Source organism: Camelina sativa, chromosome 18, assembly GCF_000633955.1.
Source record: "Camelina sativa cultivar DH55 chromosome 18, Cs, whole genome shotgun sequence".
Lineage (NCBI taxonomy): Eukaryota > Viridiplantae > Streptophyta > Magnoliopsida > Brassicales > Brassicaceae > Camelina > Camelina sativa.
Genome location: NC_025702.1, coordinates 16,333,376 through 16,355,965, shown reverse-complemented (window position 1 = coordinate 16,355,965; position 22,590 = coordinate 16,333,376). Strand labels below are relative to the sequence as shown.

Below are 22,590 nucleotides of genomic sequence, written 5' to 3'. Positions count from 1 at the left end.
AGGAATGGTGATTTCATCTTATACGAAAAGTAGCTACATTTCAATCTTCCATCATCAATGCCAATAATTAGATTACAAATTCATACATAACCAATGAACATAAACCGAGCACTCGAAATATTACTACTTTTTAAAATGAGTACAAAAAAATGGCTGATGTTAATGTCTATGCAAATATGGCACAGCGAAATCGAAGTATTTGATTTTAAAAACGATTGCCACTATCTAAAAGACATTATTATTGGTCTTGTAAGACAATAATATATATATATATAGTGACATATTAAAATTATAAAAGTCTCCGTGTAATTATGATCAATACAAGAAAATTTGTATGTTTTTCACCAGAGCATGACACATTAGCTTCAATACAAGTCTCCATGTTAACACATCATTTAAAATCAAAAGCCAATAGAATTATAACAAATAATACACATCAACATTTTTAACCAGTAATAATCATTTTCTATTCTATGTCACTTTCTCTCTATTGAGAAAATCTAGCCACTCTTCCTTTGTTAGTTGTACAGAGATGTCAGCAAAAGTTAGAAATCGAAAGCTTTCAACTTCTTCCAGTGATGTCTCATCTCGAGTTGTATCGTGTTATGAATCCCCGATTTCAAGCGTTTAAGGCTATGGATGGTTTTAGAAATATATAGTGAATCCAGTTAGAGGAATGGACGATGATTAGACATTACTGGCTTAGGGACTCTAAACTTGAACCTAAAGCCACCTTGAAGAACTTGATCGAGCATGTAGATTGAAGCTAATACAAAGCATAAATATTAAGGAATCATATTTAGGGATGAAGAAGCTTTGTGGCACTCTAACTTCAGAAAATTTGCCTATGGCTACGGCAAAGGCTTACCCTATGATCCCTATGAGAGTGATCTCCACGCTGTCTTCTCACACAGTAAGTGTAGTTTGCGTTTCTGAAGTTTCAGTATCTCTAAATGGGTGTTTCTTATGCCTTTTTGTTTGTACAAATTGTAGATATCATGAAGTTGTTGATGTCAATCTTACTCGAGACAAGAGGACTGGTAAATCAGGGTTTTGCGTCTGCTGCATATGAAGATCAAAGAAATACCACTCTTGTTGTTGGTTATTGAAGCTCTTCTTTTGATGACTCTTGCACATTGTTTTTATGTGCATTTAGGTGTTGTAATTTATTGATTTGAATGGAGCTGAAGTGTTGGCGCAGGTCATTAGTATGGATAACCATTGTGGTAAATATGTTAAGTGGAAAGAAGCTGATGAAGAGTATGCAGAGCTTTTGAAGGGGGAGAGTGTACTCGTTGGGTTTCTTGCATCGTGTTTACATGCAATCGATCTTGAATAAACCCTTTTATGTCGTGAGGTTCACTAAGAAGCAATAACTTGGATTCTAAATAAAGATGGACATCCTCATTCACACGCAAACAATTTGTACTTCTCCACAAACATTCGTAATTAGAAGTTTTGACAGTTCTTCACGATAATTCAATCAAACTTAAAAGCTAATTCAGTATCATCAATTCCAAAAGCTAATTGGCCTGAGCTACTAGTACTTTTTAATGAACAATTCTAAAGACTATGAGATTGGACAAGTGAATTATTCAACAATTTCGAATTTTTTTTGGAGAATATATCGCTTATCCTGTTTTGGAAATGAGAATCTGAGCAAATCTCTGTTTTTGAGTGGGTTTGTATATATTACACTATTACAACATAACTCTGTAAATGAATGACCGTAAGCAAAACCTTTAAATGAGCCAGAATTTTGAGTGTGGGCTTTAGCAACGAAGCTCATTCAGTTAATTACACAACAACGTTGCTTGAGTTAAATGTTAGCGTGTGTGGCACACTAGCCATGGAACTTTTGTTGCTCGTCTAACTTATAAGTTGTAAGTCGTAACTCGTCAAAGTTAATCGGAAAAAGAAGAAAAAAGCTCTCTCTCACTCTAAGATCTAAGAGAGTGAAAAACTTCTCAGTTAGAAAAACCATCCGATTTTATAATATATTTTTCTTTCGAATTATATTTTCGGTTTGGTATTTTTTTGGTTTTTTCGTTTGTTTAGTAAAAATAAATTGTTTGTCTATTGTTTAATTAAATTAATAAGAAAATATAATAATGAAAAGAATAAAAACACAAAAATAGTCAAGTAGATAATAATTTGTATTGATATTTTTCAAAAACTTTATTAATTAGACTATTTGATATCAAACAACTTATATTAAATTATGATTTTAAAAATATAGTAAAATACAAAATAAAAATTTTATAAAAAAAAATATAAAAGTAATCTCACAGCGTAGCGCGAATTTAACCTAGTACTTTATAAATTATACTAGTCACCTTGATCGCTAGTAGGAAAGGAGTAATTAACAATAAATATTTCACGTAATGTGGTTTAGATACAGTAGATTTTTATATTATACAGATTAATACTACTACGTTACAATACATTAAAAGAAAAAACGATCAATATAAGTTTTTTCTTGGAAACTAAAGTCTCTCTGATCTTGAGCTGCCTCAGTGGACCCATAGTATATAATCTATGAAAATCAATCCCACGATCGACCCACCCAACAGAGGGGCCATTTATATTATAATCTACACACACAAAGAACATCATTATATATATAGTTTTCTAACCAAACAACAATATTAGTGGTAAAATGAAAATAGACCACACGAATACACCACGATTGCATTTATTTTGGTGCAGCTCTCGTCTATAAAAGATTTCTCTAGAACCAGAGGAAATATACTCTACATTGTTAGTACCGTTTTGAATTCCTTTACATCAAAACTATATATGTATTAAAAGTGAAATAATGAGATGCGTGCTAGATCTACAGACTTGTATGACAAATTTGTATATGCGATGCTTAACAGAGAGATGAAAGGATAGTGAAGATACGACACAAGAGATTTGTTAACGGGGTTCGGATAACCTACATCCCCGGGACCAAGTCCAGAATCATTCACTAGAATTAGAACGCAAAAGTCACATTTGCCAATGGTATCTAGCACACACTTGTGCCTACCACTCTAATCTACATGAACTAAAGGAACCACCACTCTTTGTCTTTTCCGACGAGTGTGAACCTCTACAAAAACCACCAGCAGATTCTCTATCTTACTGGTGGGACAACACCACACACAACATGTGTGCTTCTCTCAATTTTAGGTCTAGGGTGCGTCAGCTTCTCTTTGTTACCACCTCTTCCTTTTATACTTCTTAGAGTTCTTCACAAACCCTAGGTTTCACAAGCTTCTTCCTCTTGTCTTCTGGGTAAAAGCTTGTTCTCTTTTTGTCAACTTGACCCATACCTTTGTTCTTGTCGTACCTAACACAAGCATGCTTCTCTGACACAGCCGTTCCACTGTTTGCTGCAACTTGACGCTTTTCTGCTCTGTTGCACTACACAACCTCTTCACGATTCATCTCTTGTTTCCAGCTCTGTAGCACTACACAGCCACTACAAGTTGTCTGCTCTGTTTTCATCTCTGTTGCACTTCAAGTTTACTCAACTGCTAAACAAACTTCTGCTAAGTTGTATGATGCAGCTGATACCTTCTTTCTGCTCTGTTGCACTTTCAGAGTTACTCAACTGCTAATGGAAGACTTGTTCTCATGAGCTTAAAGCATGATTGTTTGAGCTCTCACTTCTTGGATCTTCTCACTAAGACTCCAAGGTTCAACACGTCACTTCATTCCATGTGACTTTACATTGAGCTGTCTTGGCTGTGGTAGATTCTCTGATTCTCTATCTGAGGAATTACTGCGTCTGTGTCTGTAGCTGGTTACACATGCTCCAGCTTGTTCAGTGCTTATGTGTCTGAACATGAGTTCGTATCAGACTTGTTCACTGCAACGTTCACTGAATCTGTGTCTGTACTCTTAGTGTATCAANTTCCGCTCTGTTGCACTACACAACCTCTTCACGAGGTTTACCTTGTTTCCAGCTCTGTTGCATTACACAACCATTAAACATGTCTGCTCTGTTTCCACCTTTGTTGTACTTCAGGTTTACTCAACTGCTATATATCTTTGCTCTGTTATAGTTGCTCATTTCTTTCTGCTCTGATGTGCTTTCAGGTTCCTCAGCTGATTAAGAATATCTTGGCTGAGTTTTCACTTCTTGGATCTTCACAATAAGACTCCAAGGTTCAGCATGTCACTTCATTCCATGTGACTTCACATTGAGCTGTCTTGGCTGTGGTAGATTCTCTGATTCTCTATCTGAGGAATCATTGCGTCTGTGTCTGTAGCTGGTTACACATGCTCCAGCTTGTTCAGTGCTTATGTGTCTGAACATGAGTTCGTATCAGACTTGTTCACTGCAACGTTCACTGAATCTGTGTCTGTACTCTTAGTGTATCAAGTTTACCCATTGCTTCTTGATCATCTCTCTTGAGTCTTATAACCAGTAACAACAACAATATATCTTCAAAAGCATCTCTATTCTTTTAAAAAAAATACAGTAACTCTATATGGAGTTAGATTTTACTTCAACCTTACTCTATGTTGAAGTAAAAAAATAGAGTAACTCTATTTTGGAGTTGGATTTTACTTTAATCCTACTCTATTTTGAAGTAAAAAAAATAGAGATTTCTAAATTGTAGTGTAAAATAAAAATAAAGGTTTCCAAATATATAAAAAATGAAGATATCTATTTTGGAGATAAAAATGAAAATGAGTTAAAGCAAAATTGACTCCAAACTCCGTTATAAAAAAAAAATGGAGATGAATTGGAGATGGTCTTGAACATATAACTAATGAGACAATTATATAAGTAGCGAAGTTTTTTTAAATATAAAAATAAATATATTGGGGGTATTTCAAATTATATTAACTTTTTGTTTTTAAACTGATGTAAATCATGTGATTAGAAATCATTGTCTTACAATTTCATAAGTAGTTAATAAGAACATGTAAAGTAGTCATTATAAAAATTATGAAAAAATAATTTTAGTGTTGACATTATTAGATTTTGTCAGATTTTTGGGTTAATAAGAACACGTAAACATGTGGAATATTAAACACATTGTAGGGACAATCTGACATAAACCATTCCCGCGCCTTGCTCGATGTACATATTACTTACAATATTTGAGATGATATCTCGACCGTTCGATTTCACTCCTTTCCTTTTTATTCTTCACCGTCCGATTATCTTCTCTCCCAGTCACAATCTCTCTCTAGCTTTTTAATATTTTTATTATTATGTTATGAATCCACGTTACGCACGAGTTTATTTAATATATTTTGATGAAAATTATATATAATTAAGTACAGTAATAAAATATTTTATTATAAAAAAAATTAAATTAGTATTAAGGAAAAAATTAAATTTCAGATACACAATTTTTAAAAATATAAAAATCAGTTATGTTATAAAATCAAATATGATAAAAAAAAATCATAAATTTAACTCGACGTCGAGGCGAGACGAATCAAGCTGATGACCTCACATATTCTAAATCATTTCTTTGACCACCAAAAAAACCAAAGAATTTTATCATCATGAATTTAACTTGTTTTCATATTTAATTGATCACTACCACTTATATTTTCATGTTTTTTTATTCAATGTTTTCTTATTCTTCATATTTTTTCTTTTCATTTTCAATGTCAAATTTTTTGGTAATTGTCATCGTTACTTTTACCGTCTGGTTATTTGTTATACTATTTTTCTTCTTCTTCCTCGTCAATTTCTTCACATTATTCCAATGAAAAACATTTTTTTAAGACTACCACACAACTTGTTAAACCATCAAACTCCAAGAACAAAATCATTTCTTTTCTCATAAAAATAAAAAATAAGATAAAAAATAAAAAATTAATGAAAGAATATCAACTCATCTACAAAATCATAAACAAAAATATGTTTTACAGCTCATAAGAAATAAAAAGCACAAACGTAGATAAATAAGATAATTTTTGTATTACCTGAATATTTATAATATTTTTAACTTTTAAAAGGTTTCGAAATATAAAATTTGAACCTTTTAAAAAGTTTCAATATTTATAATATTTTAAACTTTTAAAATTTAAAAATTATAATATTTAAAAACTTTTTAAAAGTTAAGAACTTTTAAAAGTTTTCATATTTATAATATTTAAACTTTAAAAAAATTTAAATATTATAATATATTTTTTGAAACTTTTTAAAGTTTTAATTTGATCAAATAAAAACCGGATCAAACCGAATAAAACTTTTAAACTTGGACGCTTGATAAATCAAGCTTTCCTGCTCATTCGTTGTTGGAAGTATATTAATCTTATTTATATTGCTTTTGAACCATCGTCTAAAAACTTTTTAGCCGATATGGGATATTATACATAGTTCTTTTATTTTTATAAATTTAAAATTTTTCCTTTTTCTAAAAGTTCTGTAAATTTATAAAATGTTAATGAATGATATGTCAAATCCTAATAGGTTGTTTAAAATAATTCTTAATAAATAAAATTTTGGAAATTTTTAAAAAATATTAATTGGTGAGATGTGTAATCACTATTGCTGGTTTTAAACTTTAGGTGGATGGTTTAAAGAGCTTATAGCTCCTAGTTTTCATTAGTATAGATTATGTTAATCGATCACACACTACTTCTCTCTGCTTTTTTGGATCTTCACTTTTTGCTGCTGCTGATTCACTCACTCTCCTAGTAACCTCTTTTGGACTCTCTCTGTCTCTCTCAGTATCTTCTTCGTCGAGTAGCGTCGGTTCTGCATATTCTCTTCGTCCGTTGAGGTAATTTCCCTTCTGATTTCTCCGATTTGACTCTTGAGATTTTTCTCGGGAAAGTTTCTTCGTCGCTCTGGATTTGGTAGAAAACGTTGCCGTTTTGTTGAGCTAAGAAAAACACACTCGAGTGCCGTTTCTTTTCTACTACGGTTTTATGCTTATTTATGAAGAATCTAGTTAAAATCTTCCGTTTCGATTTCGATTTAAATAGGTACCTGATCAGTTTTCGATTTTTTTTAGAACAATATATTTGTATTCGATTCCTCCTCCGTTGTCTGCTTCCGATTTTGGTTGATTTCGGAATTTTTCGATTTCTCCCAAATTTTTCCTTGGATCCGTCGAATTTTTTTTGAATCAAATCTGAAATCTGGTATTTGTCGTATATACTCAGTTGGTATTTGTGGGATATGGTTCTTCATAAATGCACGGACGCATCATTCAGCTGTTTCTCCGGGAAAAAAATTAATAGGGGACCTATCAATATCATGATGAGTATATACTGTATTTTTTTTAGCATTATCGAAACATCTTTTTGATAAACTTACAATACTAAATCATTGTTGTTATCTTCTTCTTCCTGCGTCCATTAGGAGAGGAGGGCCACTTTTTTTGTTTGTTTGTTTGTATGTTCTCTCTTTGATGCCGTGATCATTTGAGAAAAAGACCTATCAGAAAACTGCTTTCAATCTACTTTTTTCTTNTTTTTTTTTTTTTTTTTTTTTTTTTTTTTTTTTTTTGTGGTGTTTCAGGGATGTTTATGTAAGTTGGATTGATGTGAATCGTTCTGTGACTATGGAATGTCGTTTGGAGAAGAAGCGTTTTTCTGGTGGTACTAAGCCTTTGAAAACTCGTGTGAAACAACAATGTCTGGAGGAGGAGGAGGATGAGAGTCATGAGCTTGTCAAGTATATGTCCAAGCTACCTGTTTTCTTGGAGAGAGCTGAAACCTCTCAAGAGAAGCTCTTGAGTGTTGGTGTTCTTGATTGGGGGCGTTTGGAGAAGTGGCAGCATAGTCATAACAGGGTTCCCATGAAGACTAGGTTCCCTTTGGTTCACCACCACCAAACAGATGCTTTGTTGGCTCAGCCTAGAGATGCGTCATCATCATCTGCTGGTCCCAGTAAAGTGCATAACCGTAGTTCTGCTTGTCGGACGAAACATCGTAGTAGCTCACAGCAGAGCAATGTTATGTCGAATTCGGTTGAGAATACTTTAAGGAGAAAGAAACACGAAGATCGTAGATGTTTGAGCATACCAGATGACCAGCTTGGTCCAAACACTGATGATGCACAAGGATTAGATGGATGTGAAGAGAAAGATCTGAAAGGGAAGATAGACTCACAAAATGTGGCTGGCTTGAACATGGAGGTGAGATCAAAGGCTGATAGTAACAGGCGTAGGAAGAGTGAAAAGAACTTGCACGAAAGAAACCGAAATCATCACGATGGAGAACTTGGTCGAAAGCAGCAAGGAGAGGCTAAAACCTGCAAGAGGAGTTCCACTAGAAAAGTCCGGGTTGTTCACGGTGTTGAAGGAGATTACTGTACGCAACATTCTTTACCTTTGCCATGTAATGCTGATGGCTGCTTGGCAAAGAGTACAGTTGGCTCCACTGATGCGGACCAGAACAAGGTTTCAGTTGAAATATCTCAGTGCGTGCCGCTCTCAGTAAAAGCAAGGAATACATCTTCCAAAGGTAAAATTGCAGAAGACAGAGCATCATCTCTGTTATCTGTGAAACATTGTAATGATGGATCTTCCCAGAGACGAGATTCAAAGTCGCATAAAGGCGCATCTGAAAAGGGGAGAAGTATATCGCCTTTTCAGCGGCTTAGCTTCGGTATGGGTAAAGCCAGCAAAACTAACAGTGAAGGAGTTGCTGTTCCCACAACCCAGCTAGACTCTATGACTAACTCCAAGAAGATAGATTCACAAAATGTGGCACTATTATCTGACGTTGACGGCTCAGATTGCAGCAAGCCCAGTGCAAAAGATGCAACCACGACAAGCCATTTAAGAAGGTTGCTAGAACCTCTATTGAAGCCTCGAGCAACTCACTCTGGCAATTCCGTGGAGGGGACTAGAGGTCAAGGCGTACAAAGAATAAAAATGGGTATCAGGGGTTGCAAATCAGTAAATATCAATGATTCAGCTCACGAGAAGAAGTTAGGATCATCCATAGTTCGAGCTGTTCTGCGAGTATCAGTTAAGAACAATCAACCACTCTTTACATTTGCAGTGAACAAAGAAACCGACATTATTGCGGCCACCCAAAAGAAAATGGGAAGCTCGGAGGAAGGTGAATGTACCAGTGTTTATACTTTGTTCTCTATTAAAGACCATAAGAAAAATAGTGGGTGGTTAAACCAAAGAGGCAGTGGCCAAACACATGGTATCATCTCTAATGTTGTTGCCCAAATGCGTGTTTCGAGCTCTTTGCCTTCTGGTTCCATCAGAGAGTTTGTTCTCTTCTCTGTAGAACTTGATCAAGAGAGCACGGAAAAGTCTGATCTGCAATTAAAAAATGAGCTAGCTGCGATCATCGTGAAGATGCCAAGATGGTGTCACAGGAGGGCATCACTAAATACCGTTCAAGATCATAATGCACTCAATGAAGAGCTTGAGGATCACATCAAAGACAGGTTTTTTGACCAAGACATTAGTGCTACGGTCATACTTCAAAGCGGTGTTCATAGTATGCCTCAGAAAGGAGGGCCATCATCTTTGATCCAGCGATGGAGAACAGGTGGTTCTTGCGATTGTGGAGGTTGGGATATGGGCTGCAATCTCAGAATTCTTACAAATCAGCACAACTTATCCTACGAGAACTCGACAACATCAAACTCACCAGCCTCTTCAAACCTATTCGAGCTTTTCTTTCTGGTGCAGATTCTCTACTTAGTCCCAAATCCAATCTCCTTTTTTTCTTTCTCTCTTCCAAATCAAAACCAAAAAGATTTCACCATCACATTTCTATATTTCTTTTCAGGGAGAACAACCGGAGGAACATCCGTTCTTGAGCTTTAAACCGATCAAAGAAGGGATATATTCAGTTGTGTATAATCCATCCCTTTCACAATTGCAAGCTTTCTCCATATGTATGGCACTTGCAGAGAGTAGGAAAATGTCAGAGATCACCCGTGAGCACAAAAGCTCGTGTGATGAACATAAAGCTAGAGCAAAAACCGTGTTAGTCCCGGACCAAGATTCAAACCCTAATGGCAACACCGTCGGGTATCAACCACCCCTCTCGCCTGTTGGGCGGGTCTGAAGTTTGTATTTTTACTTCACACCCAAATTTTTACTTGCAGGTATTTGATCATATTATTAGTGTTAAGCCTTAAGGTAAAATAGTTGCAGGAAATAAGAAAGCAGCAAGAATATATCTTTAAAGTAGTTAGTCTAATGATCTTCCCAACTCTGAAGTGTGAATATTTTTTATATCGTATCTCCTCCATATATAATACTTTCATCAAGCTGAAAAAGTATTTGGTTCCTTTTCTGAGACTACAGGGGTCTTAACTATTTATAGGGGCCTTTTTTTTGTTTATCTTTCCTTGTGATCAATTGTTATGATGAATTGGATTCATAAGAAGAGGGTTTTTGAACCTGGCCCAGCTGATCAGACAAGTTCTATAGCCAAGTCATAGTTTTTGCATAAAACTGAGTTTTGATAAATTCCTCTTTTTGAATTCAGTCTTTAAAAGTGAAAAAGATTTTTAGTTATAAGAAAACAATAAAAAGTGTTCCCATCGTTCACGTGAAGTTGTTGTTTTTTTTGGTCACAAAGACAGTGAGGAACAGAGTGGATTGTATAGCTTTATGCACTTTGAGCTCATACAACAAGCAACATGGTAGACCCATCAATATCCAATTTGGCATATGCCCAAAATAAAATATATAAAGAATCACATAATTGAGAAGTTTATCCGAGATTACACCAAACGAAATTTTCTTTGTCGAAATGATTACGATTTTAGAAAATGATCTTTTGCATTTGTTAACATGCTACATAAATGTCTGTAGAAAACAATAAGTTTATGATATAACTCAAACAGTAGAAACAGTATGAATGGTTGGAGCGGTTGGGGCGCACAAATCTGTATACAGATTGGACCACTTTTTATTTACCATTCAGCAAATGTAGTCCGCAGTGGTGTGGTCCAAATAAAGCAGAGACAAGATCGCAGCGGACCAACTGCAGACCGCTTTTGTATACAAATAGAGTTGGTACGCAGTGGTCTGTAGTCCGCCTTAAAAATGGAGTGATCTATACCGCATATGGATTTGGCCGCCCTGACCGCAGTTACCATTCAAACCGTAAGTTTTTCCAAAAATAAAAAACAGTAAAAACAATAAAACCTACAATAATTGATTATCAATATTTGTTAAAATGATAGCTCTCACAATTTTGTTCTAAAAGTGGTATATAATATTTATTTTGTACCACAATTATTGTGTCACGTTAAAGTTATGTATTTACTTGGCCAATGTGTTACGAACATCTATTTAGATGATAGTTTTTACATAGAAATCCTTCAAACTCCATCATCGCACGTATTTGCATATGTATATTCTTATAAAACATATTTCAGATTCTCTTTTAGTTTTTACTAGCTCTTGTTGTAAATAAGACTACTGAATTATTGTAATCATACTATAGTTCATTTCTACGTGGCTGCACGTGTTCGTTACAAAGCGGATAGTTTGAATGTGGTTATGAACAAGTAATGTTTTCTCTTGTAACTCGACATTAAGTGGACCAACACTATCCATATATATATGTAACTTACAAACACTTTTTTTTCCGAAGGTGAGGCGTAGTTATAAATATCTTATACAGTATCCGTTTTTGTTTTTGTCTATCGAATACCTTTTTATTGTGTAATAATTGGTCTTTTGTCAAAATCCTAGTGTCTACATAAGATTTTAACCAAAAAAAAACATAATTATATATTGTAGTATTTAGGGCCAAGAAATTTGATATGTAATTGATTTTTTTTTTTAATCTCAAAATATATAATAATATGGTAGTTGCAAAAATCGTGTTTTGCAGGTTGAGTAGTGTTCTTAAAAATTATGAGAGCACCACTCAACTTCCCTGTATAATGGAGAATAATGACTTAAGTTTATCCCATTATGTAAGTTGCTTCTAAATATGTAAAAACTAAGGTTTTATCTTTCCATAATATGAATTAAAGACATGGAGCAATTCACCTATTGAAAATTTGAATCATAGATTTTGTTTCAAAGCTTATGATTAGCACCTATTAGGTTTGTTGCGTATAGATATAATATATAGGTACCAAAATTTCGTTAGTGGCTTGGGCATTATATATCTTGAGCCAAGAGTCGAAGCAAAGATTTTAAAACATGCAACCTTCAAAATAACGCTCCATCCAATGTCTATAATAAGAGTATGATGGATCTTCCATTATAGTGGTCCTGAGTTGGTTACTTAAGAGCATCTTAAATTAGGCTAAAATTTGTCCCCCAAAGGACAACAAACATCTCCTTGGCACACGCGTGTAAGTCATCTTCTATTACCACTTTCTTTGCCATATTTATCACCAAGATCCTCTTTGTCTCCACCAACCAACATTAATTGTTCTTATAGAAATAAAATAATTATTTAAACAAACAAAAGTTGTTGTTTCGAATACATATACAAGAAGCTATGGAAAGCTTCGCATATATTGAATTTTATAAGAGAAAAGTGAGCTTTGCGATGTAATAATAAGCCGCATAGTATACAAAAGGTTTTGACTTGCATATAAAATGCTTCTCATGGACTGTTTTTGGGTCACACCGGTCTGCGTCATTTTTAGCTGGAAAGGTTGTTTCGCTTATTGGGTTCAAATGCTCATATATTATAAGTAAAATAAAATAGTTAACATTGTTTTATCAAATAAAGATATGATTTGTTGATCAAAACCCGCATATTTTAATCTTTTAGTGTGTAAAAAACCACACACATAATTAGTTCAAAAGAACATCATATCTTTGGAGGGATTTAATAGAGCTATTACGTAGTTAATCTTTGGAGTAGCCTTATACGTAGTTTAAGGCTACTCCAAAGATTAATCACCTGACTAAAGTATATAGGTAAATATAAATGAGATATCATCAGCTCAGTTAATGCAACTTCTCATAAACTAGTAGTACTACACTGCCACTTTAATACAGTAGTTCATAACTTCATATTCTCACACCCACAGGCCACACGCATGCACACATGGCTTTGACCCTTTGACCATGCACTTTACGATTTTGTCCCTGATTTAGTAACTTCGTTGTCCCTGATTTACTAATGCAGCCTTGTAGTATGTATATAAACAGACGTTTCAGAGTTACTTAAGGTCGTCTCGTCTGCTTGACGACAAAACAAAAAAAAAAAAAGAGAGAAAAAAATGTCGGTTTCTCAATTAATCTGTTTGTCTCTATTTTCTCATTTGATTTTCATATTCTATAGTATCAGTTTGACCCAACAAAAAAAATACTGTATCTTTTAAAAATCCCAAAATACTCTTTCGGGAACTGAAAAAATTGAACCTTGATAACAAAATACTTTTCTCAGTCAAATGTAGTTTGAACATAATTAATTATTCCACATTTAGACAAAAAAAAGTGATAAATGATAAGATAAGAGAGAGAGAAAGACATTGGATCCACAATTAAAAAAACTCTTATCTAAATAATTAATTATTATCATTATTATGCTTTTTATTAATTTCACCACTGTCTTCTCCACTTCGTCCGCTATATAAATTTTCTCACTCTCTTTTTTTTTTTTTTTTCTCCGCAGATTCCTTTCCATTCCAGAAAGAAAAAAAAACCTTTTTTGGCTCTCTCTCTCTCTCGTCTTCTCTTTTTAAACTCTCAGAAAGTGACTGAGTGAGAGAGCCTCACACCCAAAAAAAAAAAAAGGGTTTTTGCTTTACTCGGGTTTTAGGGAAGAAGAAATCATCTTTGATTGAGCTTTGAAAAAACCCAAAATGGGACCTCGTTGCTCTAAGCTATCTCTCTGTTGTTGGTGGCCGACCCATCTCAAATCAACTCACAACGAAGCTTCTGATCTAGGTTTCTTTAAAGTCTCTACCTTTCTTTGCATTTTCATCACTCTCTCTCTCTTTGCTAAACCAAGTTTGAGTTTTTTTTTTCCAACAGGGTACGGTGAGGACGATTTGCCGTCGTTTACGGAGTTCAGTTTCGACCAACTACGAGCTGCTACTTCTGGATTCTCTACTGACAGTATCGTCTCTGAACACGGGGTTAAGGCTCCCAATGTTGTCTACAAAGGCAGGCTTGAAGATGACCGATGCATCGCTGTTAAACGCTTCAATAGATCCGCTTGGCCTGATACTCGTCAATTCCTTGTACGAGCTCTCGTAAATTTGATTCCTTTGCTCATATCTCTTGATGGGTTTATCATTTACAGTTCCTGCATTTGGTGAGGTTCTTGTTCTTGTTGTTGTTGTTGTTGTTTACTGTTTCATTTGATTGATCTTTTAGGAGGAAGCAAAAGCTGTGGGGCAGTTGAGGAATGAGAGGTTGGCTAACTTGATTGGATTCTGTTGTGAAGGAGACGAGAGATTGTTAGTTGCTGAGTTTATGCCTTTTGAAACTCTCTCTAAGCATCTCTTCCACTGTAAGCCTTTTCATCATTTTTGTTTGTTTACTTGTTTGTTTTGATCCTCTTTTGTCTAGTCTCTATGCCTTAAGTTGGAAATTTCGGTTTTTGGTTCTACATTGTTGAACAAAAGATTAAGACTTAAATGCATATATGTATCATTTTGTTTTCGTTAGCATTTGGTGAGATTTCCATATTTGGCTATAGATGATTGTTTGTAAAAGTAGTGGTGGAACTTAATAATAATGTGTGATAACGATATGTAGGGGATAGCCAGCCAATGAAGTGGTCTATGAGGGTGAGAGTGGCTTTGTATCTTGCACAAGCACTTGAGTATTGCAGCGCCAAAGGTCGCGCCTTGTACCATGATCTTAATGCTTACAGGATCTTGTTTGATCAGGTCCATATCTAGCTTACTATCATCTCTCATATCTGTTATTTTTTTTATTGTGATTAAGTTTGTGTTTCATGTAAGGGTTCTGATAATGTTATTATAATCTTGATTACAGGATGGTAACCCTAGATTGTCTTGCTTCGGTCTTATGAAGAATAGTAGGGATGGGAAGAGTTACAGTACAAATTTGGCTTTCACACCTCCTGAATACCTAAGAACAGGTCAGTTACTAATATGAGATGCAATGGCGTCAAGTTATGTGTTTCATGTTTGAACTAGTTATTATTTTGATCCGCTGTGTGTTTATTAATCTCTTAGGGAGAGTGATTCCGGAGAGCGTGGTCTACAGCTTTGGAACGCTGTTGCTAGATCTTCTCAGTGGCAAACACATACCACCAAGCCATGTAAGTTTACAATTCACAAGACAAGCACGAAACATGGCTCAACTTGTCTCGGGAAGAAGTTCTTGATCTCTAAGCTTCTTCTCCTTGAACCCAAAACATGTAACTGCACCATTCATATGCTCTACCATTGTTCTGCAGGCGCTTGATCTGATTCGTGGGAAGAACTTCCTAATGCTGATGGACTCGTGCCTTGATGGTCATTTCTCAAATGATGATGGAACCGATTTGGTTCGCTTAGCTTCCCGTTGTTTGCAGTATGAAGCTCGTGAAAGGCCAAATGTGAAATCTCTTGTGTCCTCACTTGCCCCTCTTCAAAAGGAAACTGATGTATGCGCTCACTAAATCACCTTCCTTTTATGCATCAACCATTCAAGTCTTCTGACTCTTCTTCTTATTTTGTATTTGTTTGTTTTCTTCAGGTTCCGTCCTATGTGTTAATGGGTATACCACATGGAGCTGCTTCTCCAAAGGAAAAAACTTCGCTAACCCCTCTGGGCGACGCTTGTTCAAGACTTGATCTCACTGCGATACATGAAATTCTTGAAAAGATTGGATACAAAGACGACGAGGGCGTAGCAAATGAGGTATTTATATGAATAAGAAGCTTCTTCATCTTCTACGAGGTCAATGATCTGAAATTGTGGAGCTTGGTTACAGAAGATAATATGTTCTGTAGTCTTCGATTGAGATCATCATCTTTATTGTCTGATATATTCAACTAGATGATCGTTGTTTCATTTGCAATACAGCTCTCATTCCAAGTGTGGACCGACCAGATTCAGGAGACTCTAAACGCCAAGAAACAAGGTGATGCTGCGTTCAAAGGCAAAGACTTTCTCACCGCCGTCGAATGTTACACACAGGTAAGAAACATAAAGTCGGTTACTTTCTTGAAACAAGAAAACTCCACTCAATCTGTGTATCCTTGTTCTCTTATTATATCTGCAGTTCATCGAAGATGGCACAATGGTATCACCAACAGTTTTTGCAAGGAGGTGTTTGTGTTATCTGATGAGCAACATGCCTCAAGAGGCTCTTGGTGATGCAATGCAGGCGCAAGTAGTGTCTCCTGAGTGGCCAACGGCTTTCTATCTTCAGGCTGCTGCTCTCTTCAGCCTTGGAATGGATAAAGATGCTTGCGAAACCCTAAAAGATGGAACTTCCTTGGAAGCTAAGAAACAGAACAACAGAAACTGAAAACTTCAAGTGTATAGGTTTCTTCTCTCTTTTGCCTTCTCCGTTTTCTGATTGGATTCTGGGAGCCTCATTGTCTTTTTTCTTTCTTTCTTGAATCATTATCTTGAATTTGTGGTTTCCAATTTGAAGAGATGATTCACATGTATCTTTAAACAAGGAAAGAAGGATCTTTCTCATTTAAAAAGTCCAAGATCCTTAAATGTGATATCTTCTTTGAATATAACTTAAAGAGTGGAGATTAAACACAACTGTTGTCCAGTATTTATCTTTTACCAGTCTTCAAAGGCAAAGGTGTTTGTTCCTGAAACCAATAGAGCTAAGACCCTCTTGATTACACAGAGGTTTCACCAAGCCGGAGTAGAGCAGTATAATACAAGATGTAAATCTCACAAGTCACAAACAATCTAAAGACTACCAAGTTTTTACAGCTACAAAACGTGTGAACAATCAAGCAACAGGAGGGACTGATCCAGCGACTGCAACAAGCAACTCAAGAACAGGAGAAGAGTGAGCGCGTGCAGGTGGGCGAAAAGAGAGAGATGGAAAACGTTTCACTTGAGGACTTTGAAGTGAAACAGCCAAGAAACAATGAAGGCAAAGACCATAGCGGCAAGTAAGAAGTTCATAACAGGACGACCATGCCAGATTCCTCGTGGCTCTGTCTGAGTCTGGGGTTGTCTTGCAGCTGCTTGTGAATGGGCAGAGGCAGTACTCTCTGGGTTCGACTGTTCGCCAGCCACGTTTAGAGCCATTGCCCCGCATATCTCACATGTCCTGCTCAGATTCATAGATAATGCCTATCAGTATAGCCTTTAGAGACCCACTTCAGCTTCTAAAGTCTAAACACACAAGAAATAGATCTAACTCCAACATAAGCTAAACAGAGCTATGGACTTATAAATGAGATTGGTAAGAGTCAAAATGTCTCAGCAAAAGAGAATGCAAGATTCTCAATGCAGCTGCAAAATCAAGCTAGTTTGAAAGTGAAAAGTTTGAAGCAAATCACACAGGAACCAAACCGAATAAGAACATAGGACACAAGTTGACAACACATGAGACACAAATCGAATAATTTGGTGGCCACAAAAACTGTAGATTCCAGCTTCAGTAGACAATCTTTCTGAGAAGTAATCATATGGATCTCTAGAAATCAGACAATGAAGAAAAAGAAAAAAAACTCAAAGTGCATAAAAGCAAAAACTTTTGTTTTCCTCATAAAGTTTCATCCTTTACTAAAAAAAAATTCTCACAGAATCTGTAGAATTTTGCAGAAAATAGAATAAATGTCAATGTATAAAGAAAGTCTTGAAGAGAAATGAAAGAAACTCACATGTTTCCTTTGATCTTGAACCAAGTCTCAGCACACTTACTATGAGCTACACCCAAATCACCTTTACAAGAGCAACCTAATTGCAAAGGCAAACCATAATACTCTTCTTCTTCGTCTTCTTCATCTTCATCTTCATCAGAATCAGTATCACCATCATCTTCATCTTCTTCAGCTTCGTCAGCTTCTTGGTTAATCTCTAAAGGAAGATGACAGATCCTGCAATCTCTACCACTTTTCTTCTTCTTCTTCTTCTTCTTTTTCCTCTTTCTCCTCCTTGTCCTCTTCTTCTTACCACCGGAATGCAGCTTTTTCTCCGGCGCCGGAACACAGCCGCTCTCTAAATCGACCTCAGACAAAGAATCCAAGTCGGAGGAGCCACCGTCGGCGCTAATTTCGACGGAGTAGGGCGAGTCTCTTGGATTCGACAAATGGTGATGAGATCCAAAAGCAAAAGAAGGCATTTTTTTTATTTTTTCTTCTTCTTCTTGAAGGATTAAAGCAAAGAAGAAGAGGAGGAACCAAAGGGGTCACTCACTCATGGGTTTTACGAGGAATACAAATTACAAAATAAAAGAAACCAAATAAAAGAAAAACAAAAAGCTAATTTTGTCTTGAAGGGTTTATTGCAAAATTTATTACTTCTTTTTGTTTTTAATTTTAAGTTGGAGAGAGAAAGAGAGAGAGAGAGAAGAAATGTTGGAGAAAGGGAAAGGAAGAAGCTTTGGACAAAAGAGCAGCTTCTGTTCTATTATTTTTGTTTATTTAAAGGAAAAAAAAAAATTACATGTTGTTTTGTTTTTGTCTCCCTCAAGTTTGGAAGATATTTCAAAACAAGGTTGGTGCTTTTTTTAACATTGTTAGATCCCGTGGTACGGATTCTTAAACTCATGATTCTTAATTTTTCTTAACATTTATGTATATTTGAATATATGATTGTACTTTTTTCCCTGTGTAAAAATGGTTTTTTTAAAACTCATATTTCTTATTGAAGTTGCCGGTTAAGTTGTTAACTTCATTAAACATGTGTGTTTCAAGTTTTAAGTTGAGTTATTTTAAAGTTAAAAACATTAATAGTAATGGAAAAAGCCTTTTTTGATTATTGTTTAGTACTTTCCTTGATTTCTTCAACAAGTTAGATTGTACTTCCAACAATTCCTACTTTATTTAGTACTTTAGTCTTATCATGAAAAACAAACTACTTTGCTTCTCTAAATTAGATTGCTTCTATAAAGTTTCATTCTACATTACTTCTATAGTATTGGATTGTTTAATCATTGATACTAAAAAATGATCTCCTATTAAATTCAAGCTTAAACTGATTTTGATTGAAGTGGGTTGGTGAACTGTGAATGCAATAGTGTAGGGTTTCATTGGAAACTATATAAACATGAGATCAAATTGAAAATGTTAGAAAGTTAAGGGGCTTTGATAAAGAAAACACCTAAACACAGAAATCACTGTCAATGTCAGTAGTTGTGTCAGGATGTAACAATGTTGGCTGGAAGGAAACTCACCGTTTCTTTAATAATTTTGTCCTAAAGAAAAATAATACTCTCTCTGTCTCACAAAAATTAATGTTTTGATAAATATTTAATTTTTTTGAAAATATTTAAATTTTTGTGAGACAAAGGGAACAGAAGTTAAACATCAATTTGATAAAGTTACTTTGTTTTATACCAATACTATGGCTTAAAAAAATGTAAAATTATTTTTAAAAATTGTATTCTATTTAAATAATTAAAATATATATGTTTTTCATCTGTATCCTTTATAAGATGAGTAATTTAATAGTGTCAATGTGCCTATTTTTTCCCCAATAATTGACACTATTAAATTATATTTTTGACCATTTATTTCACTAAAACTCTTTAGAATTCTTTCTTCTATTTTTCCTTTTTATTTTCTTCGTCTCAGTTATATTTGATTTCACTAGGTTATAGTTATACATATATATATGTATAGTTATAAAATAAAGTGACTAATGAATATACGATTTTCAAAGCAGGAAGGAACGATGGACAGAAGAGAAACGGAAAATGACATGGATATAAGGCCCGAATGAAAAATAATGGAGGGATAGAGGTTTCATGGACTTGAATTGGTTCAATAGGGGCCCTTCGAGCGACGTACTTTAGTTTTTTTTTTTAAATTGCTTCTCCGTTGCACACACTATTGACTAAAAACCATCATGTACTTTGCCATGTTTGCTTACATGAAGATATCTCATATGAATTGATTCTATGTCAATCATCTGTTTGGTTTTCGTTGACGGAGGAGTCAACGTGAGAAACCTCTGCGGCGATTAAAGGGTTTCAGTTGGCGGAGGAGTAAACGTGACTACGTGAGAAGCCTCTTCGGCAATCGCAAGCCCTGCGATAATTATCCACTGCCAATGTTGTTTCTATAACATCTAGTGTTTCGATGAAAACAAGCTTCTGTTGCAATATTTCCTACAAACATTAAGAGCATTGGTAATATCGGTAAGCACATATACATTAATTAATGCCTGTATCCATTTCATGCAAAACTGTGACAAAAATTCTTGCATGGCAAAGCGAAGGAGAAGACCATACCTTCAGAATTGCAGTTTCATTCCATGTAGCAATAATGCCATCCATGTATGAGTAACTAAAAAAGAAGCAGACAACTCCATCAGGAACAATAGATACCATCTCTACCAAAAAGCTTTCCGTAACTCCTCACAACACCAGGAGTCCAGGATCACTTCTCATGTCAGATTTGGTGCTAACAGAAAGCTGACTGTCTTTGGCGGTCAAATAAGGTAAGTGTTCAGGATATTTTTTAATAAACCGCATACCTTCCCCGAGTAAGCACCATAGGGCAGATGCAGTCTCTGTCATTGACATCTTAAAGCTTCAACTAACAAGATGCTTAAAACTTCAACTAACAACATGAATGGACAAGGGTGAAGATCAACTGGGCTCAACGTGCCTGATGTAAACATGACTGATTCGAAACGATCAAACACCGGTTTGACCGCCAAAGACGTATCACGACAGCTCAACTAAGATACAAAACTATATAATTCTCGGCTATATTATTCTCAGGTATTCAAACGGTAGCATTCACATTTGAGTCATAATATCTTTGACACCACAGTGACAATACTCAAAAGAAAGTAGATCAACACCATATAAATCTGCAGTATAGGATCTGAAATATCAGGCATTCTCCGGTCATGATGGAAAATCCCCGGGCATGCATCCAAACAAGAGTTGCAAAGTCGCACATTGTCTGGATCGGATTTAGTAAACTTGAAACAGAACAAAACAAAGAAAGGCAAAGAGGGTTTTGAGTTTACTTACAGATGAAGAAGAGATTTTTTTCCATCGGATGATAGGGAACCTTATAACTCCATCTGGAGAAGCTAGCAACACCTATAACCATTAAAAAGAAAGTAAAAAATCTCAGTCTCTATCCAATCTAAAATTGTGTAACAAAGAACAAAACTCTAAAGGAAATTAGACTCACTTATGGATGTATAATTTGAAGTGGACAAGAATCAGTTTAATGTTGTTGCACTGTGAGCACGGTCGCCGGCCAAGTTTTTTTGTTATGAAACATTATTCTTCAAACCATCTCACCGATCTGCACATAGAATTAGAAGAACCATCGTTAGTTTGTAAACCAAGTATGGTTTAAGAATGAAGAAGTTTGTAAACCATCCCTCTGTTCTAAATCTTCTTCATCTCTCCTCTCAGTGAACACATACTTGCCAGATAAGTGAGTGCTAAACCCTCAACCAGCCGGTTGTAGTTCAGCTCGGAATCTTCCAGCATCAGTAGGAGCCTTGAACCTTCCTATCAATTTGGACAATTTTAATAATGTCAGTTCCTATAGGAGGAGCAACACTCTATATCTTTCTATACTTCCTGTACTTAACCATAGGATCATTGAAGATGTCTTTTTCAAACTCCATTGAAGATGTCTTTTGCAAACTCCAAGTGAAAAGAAGGTTCCTTTGATGGCTATCCCTTGCCATTTTTACCTGCTTACACACTCAAGATTTCTCCCTTTGATGGCTATCCCTTGCCATTTTTTAAAGATGCAATTCAGGGAGATCCATCGTGAAAACCCTACAAAAAAAACCCCAAGAATTTTGATACCTTTTTTGTTTTGGTCGTCGTCAGTCAAATCAGGGAGAATTTGAAGTTGAAAAGGACGAAGACGTACTTTGTAGAGTCAAAGAGCATCAATCACTATAGAATCAGCTTCATGTTGTTACACTGTGAGCACGCACGGCGACCAAGTTTTTGTAATGGAACATTATCCTCCAAACCATCTCACAAGTCTGCACATATAGAATTAGAAGAACCTTTGTTAATTTGTAAGAGTTAAAGTGAAAATCATAAATAAACCCCATGGAAACACACAAAGTCCTCCACCGATCCTCACTTGCAAAGACACCAAAAGGACACCTGCACCACATCAACGATTCTAAGAACCATCGTTAGATTTGAAATAGCAGCCTAAGTTCAAACCCTTTAATCCCAAGCGCATAGATCTAAAAATCCAAGTGAAAAAGCTTCATACCTGCTTAGACAATTCTTTGTTAAAGCAATTGAAGATGTCTCCATATGCTGGCTGGTTATCCCTTCCCAGTGTTTGAAGATTATATTCCTGCAAGAGAAAATTAAATTAGTTACTCGTACATTCATAAAACAGATTCATCAAGCTATGAGTCTGTTCTAAAGTGAACCATATATCTATCTTCCATCCATATAGAGAAACAGAACCAAACAAAACAAAAATCTCAGTATTCACTTATAAATTGTGTTTATGATCGGAAAAAAAACCTTAAACAGTCTGAGTCTTCTCCGTAAGCCCTTGCCATTGTTTAAAGATGAAATTTCCTGCAAGAGATAAAAAAAAAAAAA

At 35.3% G+C, this 22,590-nt stretch overlaps 3 protein-coding genes and 1 long non-coding RNA gene across 12 annotated transcripts; 2 read left to right on the top strand and 2 right to left on the bottom strand.

Moving 5' to 3' along the window:
- Window positions 6,541–10,233, top strand: LOC104762012. The gene is made up of 3 exons (XM_010485217.1): window positions 6,541–6,743; window positions 7,487–9,620; window positions 9,727–10,233. Exons 2-3 carry the CDS (start codon window positions 7,530–7,532, stop codon window positions 10,006–10,008), a joined length of 2,373 nt encoding a protein of 790 aa, XP_010483519.1. The 5' UTR covers window positions 6,541–6,743; window positions 7,487–7,529; the 3' UTR covers window positions 10,009–10,233.
- On the top strand, window positions 13,529–16,585 carry LOC104762011 (probable serine/threonine-protein kinase At5g41260). The gene is made up of 10 exons (XM_010485216.2): window positions 13,529–13,817; window positions 13,905–14,113; window positions 14,250–14,385; window positions 14,634–14,767; window positions 14,877–14,982; window positions 15,080–15,165; window positions 15,304–15,492; window positions 15,585–15,749; window positions 15,915–16,028; window positions 16,114–16,585. The coding sequence occupies exons 1-10, from the start codon at window positions 13,733–13,735 to the stop codon at window positions 16,360–16,362; spliced, it is 1,473 nt and encodes a 490-aa protein (XP_010483518.1). The 5' UTR covers window positions 13,529–13,732; the 3' UTR covers window positions 16,363–16,585.
- LOC104762010 (ankyrin repeat and KH domain-containing protein mask-like) lies at window positions 16,601–18,288 on the bottom strand. Its single transcript, XM_010485215.2, has 2 exons — window positions 17,693–18,288; window positions 16,601–17,136 (listed from the first exon to the last, which is right to left on the bottom strand). Exons 1-2 carry the CDS (start codon window positions 18,151–18,153, stop codon window positions 16,914–16,916), a joined length of 684 nt encoding a protein of 227 aa, XP_010483517.1. The 5' UTR covers window positions 18,154–18,288; the 3' UTR covers window positions 16,601–16,913.
- LOC104762009 lies at window positions 19,721–22,590 on the bottom strand. 9 transcript variants are annotated; one of them, XR_763341.1, is made up of 8 exons: window positions 22,510–22,590; window positions 22,247–22,333; window positions 21,887–22,131; window positions 21,597–21,789; window positions 21,185–21,513; window positions 20,511–21,090; window positions 20,266–20,320; window positions 19,721–20,142 (listed from the first exon to the last, which is right to left on the bottom strand). It is a non-coding gene; the product is annotated as an uncharacterized LOC104762009 (long non-coding RNA). The 9 variants fall into 9 exon arrangements; XR_763344.1 differs by having other exon boundaries at window positions 20,266–20,947; window positions 21,019–21,090; XR_763349.1 differs by having other exon boundaries at window positions 20,266–21,090; window positions 21,185–21,301; window positions 21,426–21,513.

Bases quoted from the DNA above. Each gene is read 5' to 3' on its own strand.
- LOC104762010 (XM_010485215.2), bottom strand. From the start codon at position 18,153: ATGCCTTCTTTTGCTTTTGGATCTCATCACCATTTGTCGAATCCAAGA. The intron at 17,137-17,692 runs GTGAGTTTCTTT...GAATCTGAGCAG, and splicing joins TTCAAGATCAAAGGAAACAT to GACATGTGAGATATGCGGGG.
- LOC104762011 (XM_010485216.2), top strand. From the start codon at position 13,733: ATGGGACCTCGTTGCTCTAAGCTATCTCTCTGTTGTTGGTGGCCGACC. The intron at 14,386-14,633 runs GTAAGCCTTTTC...AACGATATGTAG, and splicing joins CTCTAAGCATCTCTTCCACT to GGGATAGCCAGCCAATGAAG. The intron at 14,768-14,876 runs GTCCATATCTAG...TCTTGATTACAG, and splicing joins ACAGGATCTTGTTTGATCAG to GATGGTAACCCTAGATTGTC.
- LOC104762012 (XM_010485217.1), top strand. From the start codon at position 7,530: ATGGAATGTCGTTTGGAGAAGAAGCGTTTTTCTGGTGGTACTAAGCCT. The intron at 9,621-9,726 runs GTGCAGATTCTC...ATTTCTTTTCAG, and splicing joins TATTCGAGCTTTTCTTTCTG to GGAGAACAACCGGAGGAACA.